General features: G+C 39.6%; 2 protein-coding genes across 13 annotated transcripts in view; one reads left to right on the forward strand and one right to left on the reverse strand.

Annotated features, from left to right (window-relative positions):
* MED12L (mediator complex subunit 12L) overlaps positions 1-14,000 on the forward strand; it is a 312,345-nt gene that overhangs the window by 238,871 nt on the left and 59,474 nt on the right. For 10 of the 11 annotated variants that reach the window (XM_070493672.1, XM_070493674.1, XM_070493670.1 and 7 more), the window contains 3 exons: positions 618-781; positions 3,554-3,685; positions 5,849-6,076. In XM_070493672.1, coding sequence (XP_070349773.1) covers positions 618-781; positions 3,554-3,685; positions 5,849-6,076 — 524 coding nt within the window. The remainder of the gene's footprint in view (positions 1-617; positions 782-3,553; positions 3,686-5,848; positions 6,077-14,000) is intronic. The other variant, XM_070493669.1, reaches the window with a different exon arrangement.
* The window catches only part of P2RY12 (purinergic receptor P2Y12), a 51,922-nt gene that overhangs the window by 18,686 nt on the left and 19,236 nt on the right, over positions 1-14,000 (reverse strand). The gene's annotated exons all lie outside the window — the stretch shown is intronic.

Below are 14,000 nucleotides of genomic sequence, written 5' to 3' on the forward strand. Positions count from 1 at the left end.
GCTTAGGGAAAGGTGAAAGTTTATTTGCTCTTTATAACAGTATATTTTAGATTAAGAGTAAAAAAATAAAACCTTATAATTTGATTTGTCCTGCTATATCTCTTACATATAACCTTGAGTTCGTTTATTATCTTATGTTGTTAGTGAATAGGAGTAAAACTTAGTTTCTGTTGCTTATTCTATTGGAGGTATTAGCTTTGTTAATAACAAGAAAGTAATGATAAACAACTTACATTTTATTAAAAAGGAGGGAAAGGGGGAAAAAAGTGAGAGATGGGTATGTTCTTCTCTGAAATTATCCAGTCCAGAACTTTGGGCCACCATGAAGTTTTGGTGACTATTTTAGTATTGGGTATTGTGTGATTGCGTGTACCATGATGTCTAGACAGAAGAAAAACTGTATAATTTGGTAAAAGATTAAAAATAAAAGCCAGTTTAATTCATTGGGGTGTGTTTTCTGAGACTATAGTTGTATATGTGTATGGTCCTGGGGCAGGATAAGGGGCGAGATCAGGTAGGGTTAGAATGAGTCAATACATCTGTGGTTTACAAGACTAAATGTTTTTCCTGTTTGTTTTGGCAGCTACATTTTTATTCACTCTTTTCTCCCGTTGTAGCTACTAAATGAACTGAGTGTTGTAGAAGCTGAACTGCTCCTGAAATCCTCCAGCCTGGCAGGAAGTTACACGACGGGCCTGTGTGTCTGCATCGTGGCCGTTCTCAGGCGGTACCACAGCTGTCTGATCCTGAATCCCGATCAGACAGCCCAGGTGTTCGAAGGGTTGGTATATAAAATGATGCCATTATTGTTTTTCACATCCTGGAATGTATAACTTGTGATGAAATTTTATAGTGGTTTTAAGAGAAAAATAGTACCAACATTTGTTTCAATGAAAAATTATAGTTAAAGAATAATTTTGCAAGGAAATATTTATCAAAGAAGGAAATATAAACATGAAAAGTATATTCTTTTTAATAACATATAATTCCTTCCTTCCTTCCTTCCTGCTTTCCTTCCCCCCGCCCTAGTTTCTAAGAGTAGAAGCCAGTCATTTATAGCACTCTGTCATCTTTGCTACCCAGCATCATGGCTTAGTGTGAATGGTGAACACGTGACAGCTACTTTGTTCGTGTAATTTCAGTTTATATTTGGAGGATCCATCACCAAATGAGCTTTGCTGCATGCACTGTCATCTTAGAGATTTACTTCTTCAATTTTATTTCTTTTATAAATTAAAGATCTCTTCTGACAAGAGTTAATCTAAAACAAATGACTTTCTTGCTTCTTATTCTTTTTTGGTTTGTGTATATTGAAGGCTAAGGTTTTTTCTACTACCCCTAGTGACATTGGGCTAAGTAACTGCCTGATGTCATCCCCATTAGAGGCTAACCTTTTGGGGACCAGCGAAGTATAAGGAGCTCTCAAAGAAACTGTACTCAGCTCCTTTTTGTCCACTGCAGACTCCTTTCTCCAGTGCTTTCTAAAAAAAAAGGATAACCTGTTTTTCTTTCTCTTGCATTTTTCCTGCCTGGCTCAAAAGAAACATGGGGTTCTTTGGTTCCGCAGTGCTTTCTTTTGTAATCTGGTACAAGCCATCAATTTATACTCTGCTCCAGAGTGGCATCCATTTAACAGCAACTTTTTTGGGGAAAAGGAAATGCTCGCACATTAATTGTAAACATTGATTATTAAGTGAAATGTGAAACATCCCAGACATTTTTAAATGTGAGAACGTAATCATCTTAGAATTCGGGAAATATACAACTATTTAATAACCCTCAACTACCCTGTAAGGTTGAATAATTAGGACCATTTTATAAGTCAAGGAGCTGGAACTGAGGCCTGTTAAATGAAGCACTTGGAGAAGGGAGGTGGCCAACAGCACATGGCTCTTCCATCTCCCGGGCGGCTGAGACCTTCCTCGTAGGAGCTCACTGGAGCTGCTCGACTAAGACCACACGTCTTAAACTTGTGCGGACTCCCATCGTGAAATGGATAGAACAGGTTTTGACAAGTAATTTTTTCTTTTTGTTTGTTTTGAAATTTATTTTAGTATCGTTTATTTTGACATTTTAAATTTATGTTCTATTAAATGTTCATAAGATCATATTTGATATTAACTTTTTTATACAAAGTAAGGATAAGTATTTTCCCCCAAGCTGCTTTTTTTGAGCTTATATGAATGAGTATACTGGACCTCAATAATCAGAGTTTTTCTTACCTCTAGCAAGTGACAACATGTTCAAAGAACACTGGCCTCTGAGCAGTGGGTGCCCACCAAACTCTCAATAAGGGACTGTTTTCTTTAATCACAAAATAATTCTGTTTTCCAGGTTATGTCTGGAATTTTTTTGTTTACGTATTAACCACTGATTGAATAATCTGCTTTCTTATTAATTATGTGACACCTGCTGTAATTGACAGCTTTTGTCAGCTGTCTGGTGGCCCCATCTGCTGCTGTCAACTCATAGGATTTGGGACGCTCCACTGACATTTCCTCCCATAGTTCCCTGGGTTCCACCTGTGGTACCAGTGTCCTTGTGGGCCTGGACATCCCAGGCGCCCTCTGGCTCCCCCCTGTCCCCTGAATAGTGCAGATTGCTCTGCCCTGGGAGTCTGGAGGCTTAGCTCTCTCTTGGATCTGATATGAGCTAGCTCTTTGCCTGTGACAAGCTACTTCACCTTTCTGAGCCTCAGAGCCTTCCTTGTAAAGTGAGGAAGATGAATCAGGTGATTTCTAAAGCACTTTTCAGCTTTAAAAATGAGTCATCTATGACACTATTGTAGTAGTGTTACAAGAACACAAGATGGTAGTGGAATCAGACTCACATATAGGTGGATGGGCCCCTGTGTTTACTTCTGGGTTGTATGAACTTTCGTGTTGTATGGACCATGGTCCAAGAGACCACGGTTCTGATTGGGGAAAATGGCACAGAGTTGGAGTAGTAACAGTACTTCTGACCTGAAAGACGCGTAGAGAATGGTACTAAAAAGAAGGGGCTCTAATTCTTATGTAAGATAAACTAAAATAAATATTTCTAGTTTGAATAAATAAGAAGAATGTGACCCTGAACCATGAATTCATCAAGTTCACGCCAGAGCCAGCTTACAGTCTTGAAAATGGGTTTCCCAGACTGACTGTTTTGAAGAATTGCTCCTTCACATAGGAGTGGATTTGAGGATCTTTGCAAACTCCCTGAATTTGTGTATCTTTTTACTGAAGGGAGGGTCTCTCCTTACCTTTCGTTTTGTGTTCTAGTCTCAGCCACTTAACTGACGGATTCCTCCATCTATGCCTTCTGTGTGGAGGATTTCTTTCACTTCTTGTTAATGCATTTCTGAATTTTTTTTAATATCTAGTATCTCATTATCGTAATCGAAAACTGACCCTTTATTCAGTTATTTACCATTGCCTTAGTGATTCGTGTCAACAGTCTGATCTCTCTTTTCTTACTCAAGTTATACATGGATGTGTTCTCACTCTAAAAGATTGAAACGGTAACATACGTATAAGCAAAATGTGCCTCTCGTCCCCCGTGTCATTCTCCCCAGGCTGTGCGGTGTGGTGAAGCACGTCGCGAACCCCTCGGAGTGTTCTTCCCCCGAAAGATGCATCTTAGCCTACCTCTATGACCTCTACGTGTCCTGTAGCCACCTCAGAAGTAAATTTGGAGACCTCTTCAGGTGGGTAGAAGAAAATCAAAATAACGGGAACAGGGTTATGCCTACGCTTGTGATAGACTCAACCACTATCGTCATCCTTTTTAGTAGTGAAAGTTAATCATAATTGCATCTGCCAGAATGCACATCGAGTTACCTTTCATTGTAGCTATAACCTCCTGTTACAAATTACTGTGCACGTTTAGTTATGATTGCAGTTTTGAGATAAATGAGAGAAAACATCCTGCATTTTGCACCTGCTGTTACCTCACTTGGAATGTTGCTTCCCTACCATCTGCGACTTACTTTCTCACTTTGTTTGCTTCTCTGCTCCCTTGACCATCCTATTTCTGATAGCATCTCCGACTCCCTGTCCTTCTCTGCGTCTTACCACTTGCCACCCCAACATGTAGACAGGTGCTGGAAAATACATACTTATTTAATGTTATTTTGAGGAAATTTAGATTATTAATTGTAAGTGGGGGGAAGGAAGGAGACAGTAATAGTTGGCAAAATAAATTTGGAATCTAGAAGGAGGTAAGGAAGGAACACCCAGTTGGGGTTGTCTTGGCCCTCTCGTATGCTGCATCCGGTTTGTTTGTCAGTCCTGTGAGCTTGACCTTCCGGGTGTGTCTAGGATCTGACCGCTCTTCACTGCTCTGCCTCTGCCTCCATGCTTGTCTCTTGGTTGGACCACTGCAGAGCCTTCTGACCGGTTTCCCTGCTTGCACGCTGACTCTCCTGAGCATATTACCAACATTTCCACTAAAGGCATTCTTTTAAAACAGGAATGACTTGAAGTTTTCCTGTGGCTTCTCATCTACTGAGAACAAAATTCAAAGTCCTTACCTAGCCTTCAGGATCTCATTTTCTCTTCTGTCTCTTTCTCTGTTCACTCCGTTCTTACACATGAGACCCCTTACTCGTCTCCAAACCAGCAAGCACACCCCTGTCTTGGGGCTTTTGCAGAGCACACCTAGTGCTTCTCCCAGTTCCTTGCATGCTCACACCCACAGTTCATTCTTGCTCTGCCTCCCCGACCCCTGTGCCCCGTACTCTCTGTCATTCTCTGACCCTTAGAGCTTCCTCTCTCGGTACATTATAGATTTATTATGGTCTGGTTCCTTCCTAGAATGTAAACTTCATGAAGGCAGACATTTTCTGTGTTTTCTTTGCTGCTGTATCCCAGTGCCTTCAAGAGCATCTGGCTCATAGCAGACATTGCAAAAAATCTGTTGGATGAAAGATACAGACCAAAAAATCATGGTATTTTCACTGGTGTTGATAGGGAAAAAATGTGACAGTATGTCTTCGTGAATTGAGTTAGATTTCAAAAGAATCCCTTTTAGAGCATTTGAGTGAGTCTGGAAACATCTTTGCCCAGAATGATGTAATAATAATAACCCCCTGTCTTCTTCCTTGATGGAGAGCTTTCAGTTTCAGTTGAGGGTTCAGAGAGCTTTCTCGTACGTGACGCGGTTGTTGCAACAGCCCTGATTTCTACAGTGAACTTCCCAAGAAAGCCCAACAGCCTCTTGGCCCCTGAGCTCCTGCAGGGTAGTGCAAGCCTGTTAGTGAGTTATTCAAGTCATGTGCACTGGGCGTGTGGAGGTTAGGAGACCGACGACGGATGGTGGCGCTGCTTGGGATCAGCGTGGCGGTGCCTCACCGGGAGCAGCACTGCCTGAAATTCCCTCTACTAAACAGCTGTAATAATGGGATATGAAGCGCCACCTATAAAGTTGTGTAATGGGAGTTTGGGGGGAAATATAGCACTAATCCCGTCTGGTGTATAATCTAATCCATTTTTATTCTGAAGTAATAACACTTTATAACCACTATTCAGATATAGTTGTTGGAAGCCTTAGTAAATCCTCTTAGAGCATGTAAAATGTAGAAAAGCTTCAGAAAATAATTAAGATTCGTAACCAAATGTCTTATTCTTGTTTTGTTCTTCCACCCATTCAGCAACTTAAAAACATTTTTTTTTAAATTTATTGAGCAGCTACTGCATTCCGGGCACTGTGCCTGGTGCCAATTCCTAAGAAGTTGGAATCAAGAACTCATAATGTGAATCTTCTCTGGGAATACATTACAGTTGCTGCCATTTAATCTGCCCTTAATTGAAATAACTTCCTAGTTATTCTAGTTTTGTTTTTTCTTTAACTCTTCTTCTTGTAACCTCAGTAGTGCCTGTTCAAAAGTTAAGCAAACCATCTATAATAATGTGATGCCTGCAAATTCTAACTTGCGATGGGATCCGGACTTCATGATGGATTTTATCGAGAATCCTTCAGCCCGTAGCATCAACTACTCAGTGCTGGGCAAGATCCTTAGTGACAACGCGGCCAATCGCTACAGCTTCGTCTGCAACACACTCATGAATGTGTGTATGGGCCATCAGGATGCTGGAAGGTGAGCTGAGTCACCCTGGAATTCATGCTTAACCACGCAGTTGTGGCCTTGGGGCTCCTGTGACATGAGCGTCTTTAATAATTGCCTAGGCTGATATTTGGATGTCGTTTGCTTTTTTTTTTTCGTGTTCTTTTATTTTTGACTTTACCGCTGCTCTATACTGTGATTTCCAAAACCTGAGAAACAGTGCTTTTTCTGGCTTATTGTTTTGGCAGGAGATGCTTTAGATAAATCTGTAAGTTATCTATCTGTTTATAAAAAACATATACAGTACAAATACAAATAACAAATACCTATGTTTTGAAAACATCATATTTAGGCCTATCTAAATTACAGAGTTTCTTTAGTTTTCTTGATGCCCTTAAAAAATGTAAATTTAGAGTGTCCTGGGGCATTTCGAAATGGCTCCTTTGCCCCTCCCCCTGCCAGAAGCACAGTGTGGCTTTTCTCCAATATTTGTGGTGAGAACCTGGCTGTGCTCCTGCAGGTAAAACACACAAAAGTGAGTGGAGGTTTCTGCTCAGTGATAACTTGGGACTGGATGCGTGGGTGACAATGTTTGACTCGAAGTACACGTCTCGGGGAGTTTGTTAGATGGCAGCGAAGGAGGATCCTGAACTCGCCTCCTCCCAAGGACACAACAGACCTACAACTCCCTGTGGAATAATTTCATCCAAGGGAGACTTGGACAGTGGATAAAAAAGAATGTCCACGACAAGGGACAACACAGACGGGGGTGGAAGAGGCAGAGAAACAGCCCCACAGAGGGAAAAAAACCACACCCCAGTTGCGGCGCTTCACAGGAGGGAGCCATCTCAAAGGTGCCGAGGTTTTCCCAGAGGAATGGGGATTCGAGCTCCACGTTGGGCAACCCAGGACAAGAGAGACAAGATCCCATAATACCTGGCTTTGAAAGCCAATGGGGAATACACCCAGGAAAGCTAGAACTTCAGGGAAAGCAAAACCTGCTCTTAAAGGGCCCACACACACAGATTCACTCAACCCGGAAGCCAGCATAAAAACACCAGTAGAAAAGTGCATGGTCCATTGGTAAAAAAGACTCATTTACTGAGCTCAGAGCGCATCTTGTAGCTGGCTGTGCCCATCTTCTCAGGGACTGAGACACTGGTGGCAGCCGTTATTGTGACCTAGCTTGGTCCTATGACACAGATGCTGGAAGCCGCCATTGGAATCCTTTCTCCAGCCTGTTAGTGCGGGATCTGCCCTGCCCACTGGAGCACCGGGGGTAGTTGAGTGAGGCAAGGCGGCAGGCAGCCCGCTGGCCCCACCCCGAGCAAGCCCATAGCTGACTTGAGCCCCTGGGCCTCGCACACAGGGAATCGGCCCCACCTCCAACACCTGAAATGGTTGCACACTGCTGCTCCTAGGGCCGGACCTGCCCATCAGCGCTCCTGAGGCAGCTGTGCACCACAGGGCTGCCTGGCCAGTTCTTGCCAGAGGCCTGCCCCTGCCGAAAAGTGAGTGAGCAACAGCTGTGCTGTGCAGCTGACTTCACCGGAAGCCTGCCCCACCCACCAATGCATTTGAGGCAGCTGAGTGCTGCAGGCCGTGTAGCCAGCCACACCAGGGGCCTGCAGCGGTTGTGTGCCTCTGGGCCTAGCATGGTCATTTAGCTTGAGGAGCCTTCAGAGTGTAATATTATTTGCCTGCAAGTTAAAATGAACACTTCTCCCTGGGAAGTCAAAGATCATAGTGAAACTTGGGTTAGATGAAGGAGAGCATCAGGAAGTGAAGGCCAAAACAAAGAATAGGGAATAAAATCTCTTGTATGCCTAACTTGTTCATAAATCCAGTGTAATTGGAGAACATCATTGATTCCCACTAACTGGGAGGAAATATATTGTGAATTGTTGAAAAGTTTGACTTATTTTTAAAGAACTGCTGCTTTATTATCTTCTCCACTTTTCTCACGTCCTCAGCCTGAAACCTTTCTAATCTTCTTGATAGCCTTACTTCCTACTTTGTTGATAAAATGGAAGTTATCAAAAAATAAAGAAGCTGGACTTCATGCCCACCGTGAAAAAAAAACAACTTACCAGCAAAACTACAGTAGTTGTGTACTATCAGACATCATAGACATCCGTGCAACAGGCTTGCCCCACCCAATAATGTGCTTGTAGGAGCTGCATGTGGCTGGGCCTCACAACCAGCCAGCCTGGGTGCCAGCCCAGCCTACCCGTGCATCCACAGCCATAATAACCCCACCACAACAAAAGGGCACACACAGCCCACACAGAGGACATCCCTGGAACATTTGTCATGGGTGATGAAAAGGGAACATACTCTGGGGTCCCATAAGACATCTCTTCTACATAAGCCCACATTTCCAAGACTGGGAGACATAGTTGATCTACCTGATACATAGAAATGAGCACAGGGAAGTAGGCAAAATGAGGAGATGAAGAAATATGTCCCAAATAAAAGAATAGGACAAATCCTCAGAAAAAGAACTAAATGAAACAGAGATAAACAATCTCCCTGATAAAGAGTACAAACTAATAGTCATAAGGATGCTCACTGAAATAGGGAGAAAAATAGATTAACACAGTGAAAACTTAAGCAAAGAATTAGAAAGTGTAAAAGAGAACCAATCACAGCTGAAGAATATAATAATGGAGATGAAAAATTCACTAGAGGCCATCAACAGCAGAGTAGATGACAAGAAGAATAGATCAGCAACTGGATGAAAGACTAGAGGAAATCATCCAAGCTGAAAAGAAAAAAGAATTAAAAAGAATGAGGACAGTCTAATGGACCCTGGGACATCAAACATACTAACATCCACATTATAGGTGTCCCAGAAAAAGAAGAGAAAGACAAAGGGGCGGAGAACTTATTTTAAGAAACAATAGCTGAACAATTCCCTAACCTGGGGAAAGAAACAGACATCTAGGTATGGGAAGCATGCAGATTACCAAACAAGGTGAACCCAAAGAGGCCCACACCAAGACACATTATAATTAAAATATCAAGAATTAAAGAGAAAATTCTAAAGGCTGCAAGAGAAAAACAAGTTACATATAAAGGAAACCCCATAAGGCTATGAGCTGGCTTCTCAGCAGAAGCCTTACAGGCTAGAAGGGAGTAGCATGATAAACTCAAACCGCTGAATGGAAAAACCTACAACCGTGAATACTCTACCCAGCAGGGTTACCATTCAGAATGGAAAGAGAGAGAGAGAGTTTTCCAAACAAGCAAAAACTAAAGGAGTTCTTCACCACTGAAGTGGTCTTACAAGAAGTGTTAAAGGGATTTATTTAAGTGGAAAAGAAAAGGCCACAAAGTGGAATAAGAAAATTATCAAAGAAAGAATATTATGGGTAAAGGCAAATATACAGTAAAGGTAGTGGATCAACCACCTATAAATCTAGCATGAAGGTCAAAAGACAAAAGTACTAAAATCATCTATATCTATGTTAAGAGATCCACAAAAATAAAGCAGGTAAAAATATGATGTCAAAAACATAAAACATGGGGGGAGGGAGTAAAAGTGTAGGGCTTTTACTAAGAAGTTGAACTTAAGAGACAATCAACTTAGTATAGATTGCTATATACATAGGTTATTACATATAAACCTCATGGTAAACACAAAGCAAAAACCTGTAATAAATTCCCAAAAAATAGAAAGAAAGGCACCCAAACAGAACACTAAAGAAAGCCAACAAATCACAAGGGAAGAGAACAAGAGAAGAAAAAAGGAAGAGAGAAGAACTACAAAAACGTCCAGAAAAAAGTAACAAAATGGCAACAAGTACATACTTATCAATAGTTACTTTAAATGTAAATGGACTAAATGCTCTAATCACATGACATAGGGTGGCTGAATGGATGAAAAACAAGATTCATATATGTGCTGCATATAAGAGATACACTTCAGTCCTAAAGATACTCACAAACTGAAAGTGACGGGATGGAAAAAGATACTCCATGCAAATGGAAACAAAGAGAAATCTGGGCTAGCAATACTTATATCAGACAAAATTGACCTTAAAACAAGAACTGTAACATGAGACAAAGGAGGGCACTACATAATGATAAAGGGGACAACCCAACAAGATGACATAACACTTGTAAATATCTATGCATCCTACATAGGAGCACCTAAATACATAAAGCAAATATTAACAGATGTGAAAGGAAAAGTTGACCGTAATGCCGTAATAGGGGACTTCGACACTCCACTTACATCAATGGATAGATCTTTCAGACAAGATCAATACCTTAAATGACTCATTAGACCAGATGGATTTAGTAGATATATACAGAACATTCCATTCAAAAACTGCAGAATATACATTCTTTTTGAATGCACATGGAACATTCATTTTCCAGGATAGATCACATATTGGGCTACAAAACGAGTCTCAGTAAATTTAAGAATATTGACATAATATCAAGCATTTTTTTCTGACTACAATGTTAAACTAGAAATCAGTTACAAGAAGAAATCTAGAAAAGTCACAGAAATGTGGAGATTAAACAAAATGCTACTGAACAACTATTGGGTCAACGAAGAAATCAGAGGAGAAATAAAAAAATAGCTGGTCACAAATGAAAATGAAAATATGACAACAAAATCTATGAGACACAGCAAAAACAGTAGTAGGAAGTTTATAGTAAAACAGGCCTACCTGAAGAAACAAGAAAAATATCAAACAATCTAATATTACACCTAGAAAAACTAGAAAAAGAACAAATGAAGCACAAAATTAGTAGAAGGAAGGAAATAATAAAAATCAGAGTGGAAATAAATGAAATAGAGACTAAAAAGACAATGGAAAAGATTGAAACTAAGAGCTGGTTCTGTGAAAAACAAAATTGACAAACCTCTAGCTAGACTCACCAAGAAAAAGAGAAGGCTCAAATAAATAAAATCAGAAATGAAAGAGGAGAAATTAACAACAGACACCACAGAAATACAAAGGATTAAAAGAGAAAAATACAAAAAGCTATATGCCAACAAATTGGATAGTCTAGAAGAAATGGGTAAATTCTTAGAATCTTACAACCCTCCAAAACTGAATAAAGAAGAAATAGAGAATCTGAATAGTCTGATCAATAGTAAGGAGATTGAAACAGTAATCAAAAACCTTTTAAAAGCAAAATTCCATGACCAGACAGCTTCCCCAGTGAATTCTACCAAACATTCAAATAAGACTTAATACCTATCCTTCTCAAATTCTTCCAAAAAATTGAAGAGGAGAGGTTGCTTCCTAATTCATTCTATGAGGTCAACATTATCCTGATACTAAAACCAGATGAGGACAACACAAAAAAAGAAAATTACAGGCCAGTATCACTGATGAACGTAGATGCAAAAGTCTTCGACAAAATATTGGCAAATTGAATACAGCAGTACATCAAAAGAATCATGCACAATGATCAAGTGGGATTTGTTGCAGAAATGCAAGGATGGTTTATTATCTACAAATCAATTAATGTGATATACCACATTAAGAAAATGAAGAATGAAAATCATGTAATCATCTCAGTAGTCGCAGAGAAAGCATGTGACAGGATTCAGCATCCATTTGTGATAAAAACTGTCAACAAAATCGGTATAGAAGGAAAGCACCTCAACATAATAAAGGCCATAAATGACAAACCCACAGCTAACATCATACTCAGTGGTGAAAAACAGAAACAAGACAAGGACGCCCACTTTCACCACTGTTATTTAACGTAGAATTGGAAATCCTAGCCAGAGCAATTAGGCAAGAAAGAAATAAAAGGTATCCAAATTGGAAAGGAAGAGGTAAAATGATTACTATTTGCAGATGATGTGACTTCATATATAGAAAACCCTAAAGAATGCACCAAAAAACTATTAGAAGTAATATACAAATACAGTAAAGTTCCAGGGTAGAAAGTCAACATACAAAAACCAGTTGCATTTCTATACACTAGCAATGAACTAGCAGAAAGAGAAATCAAGAATGCAATCCCATCTGTAATCACAACAAAAAGAATAAAATACCTGGGACTAAATTTAAGCAAGGAGGAGAAAGAGTTGTACACTGAAAACTATAAAACATTGTTGAAAGAAGTTGAAGAAAACACAAAGAAATGGAAAGATATTCCATGTTTATGGGTTGGAAGATTAACATAGTTAACATGTCCGTACTTCCTAAAGCGTTCTCCAGATTCAGTGTAATCTCTATCAAAGTCCCAATGACATTTTTCACAAAAATAGAACAAAAAATACTAAAATGTATGTGGACAACGAAAGACTCTGAATAGCCAAAGCAATCTTAAGATAAAGAACAAAATTGGAGGTATCACATTCCCTGAATTCAACATATACTACAAAGCTATAGTAAACCAAAACAGCATGGTACTGGCAAAAAAAAACAGACACACAGATCAGTGGAACAGAATCGAGAGCCCAGAAATAAACCCATGCAGTTATGGACGGCTAATTTTTGACAAAGAAGCCAAGAACATACAATGGGGAGAGGAAAGTCTCTTCAATAAACGGTGTTGGGAAAACTGGACAGCCACACAAAAAAATGAAAACAATTATCTTATACCATACACAAAAATTAACTCAAAATATATTAAAGACTTGAATGTGAGACCTGAAACCATAAAATTCCTAGACGAGAACATAGGCAGTACACTCTTTGACATCTTTTGAATATCATGTCTCCTCAGGCAAGGAAAACAAAAGAATAAATAAACAAATGGGACTACATCAAACTAGAAACCTTTCTCACGGCAAAGAAAACCGCCATCAAAATGAAAAGACAACCTAACCATTGGGAGAAGATATTTGCAAATCATATATCTGATAAGGGGTTAATATCTAAATTATATAAAGAACTCATACATCTCAGCAACAACAAAACTATCCATCTAATTAAAAAATGGGCAAAGGCTCTGAATAAATATTTTTCCAAAGAAGATATACAGGTGGCCAAGAGGTACATAAAAAGATGTTCACCATCACTAATTATTAAGGAAATGCAAATCAAAACCATGGTGAGATATCACCTCGTGTGTTAGAAAGGCTATTATTAAGAAGTCAAGAAATAAATGTTGGAGAGAATGTGGAGGAAAGGAAACCGTCATACACTGCTGGTGGGGCTGTAAACTGGTGCAGCCACTATGGAAAACAGTATGCAGATGCTCCAAAAAATTAAAAACAGACCTACCATTTGGTCCAGCTATTCCACTTCTGGGCATTGATCCAAAGAAAACAAAAACACTAATTTGAAAAGATATTTGCACTCCTATATTCATTGCAGCATTATTCTCCATAGTTAAGACTTGGAAACAACCTAGGTGCCTGTCAATGGATAAATAGATAAAGATGTGGTATATACACACAATGGAATACTACTTGCCCATAAAAAGATGAAATCTTGCCATTTGTGACAATGTGGATGGACCTTGAGTGTATTATGCTAAAAGAAATAAGTCAGATGGATAAAGCCAAATACTGTGTGATTACACTCATATGTTGGAAGATTAAAAACAGCAGCACCACCACCACCAACAAAAAACCCCATAGATATGGAGAAGAGAGTGGTGGTACCAGAGGGAGAGGGGTGGGGGGGGCGAAAGGGATAAAAGGGCACATGGGTGCAGTGACAGATGGCACCGGGATGTTGGGTGGTAAGCATGCTGTAGTCTATACAGAAATGTAATGATGCGCACCTGAAATGTATATAATGGTATAAACTGTGTTACCTCAATAAACTAATTGAATTTTTAGAAAATGTAAATTTATAGGTCACATTTGTTCACAGACTTAAAAATATGGTAATTAACATCTGTACTGATTAGTTTGTGTGGCTCGACAGGATTAAGTAGTAGAAGACATTTGAAGCCATGTACTTTTATCTTTTGTTCCAGATCCGCTAGGTTATTTGACAAGTTGGGTATTTGTTATGTCCTTGAA

The sequence above is a fragment of the Equus asinus genome, chromosome 21 (assembly GCF_041296235.1).
Source record: "Equus asinus isolate D_3611 breed Donkey chromosome 21, EquAss-T2T_v2, whole genome shotgun sequence".
NCBI lineage: Eukaryota > Metazoa > Chordata > Mammalia > Perissodactyla > Equidae > Equus > Equus asinus.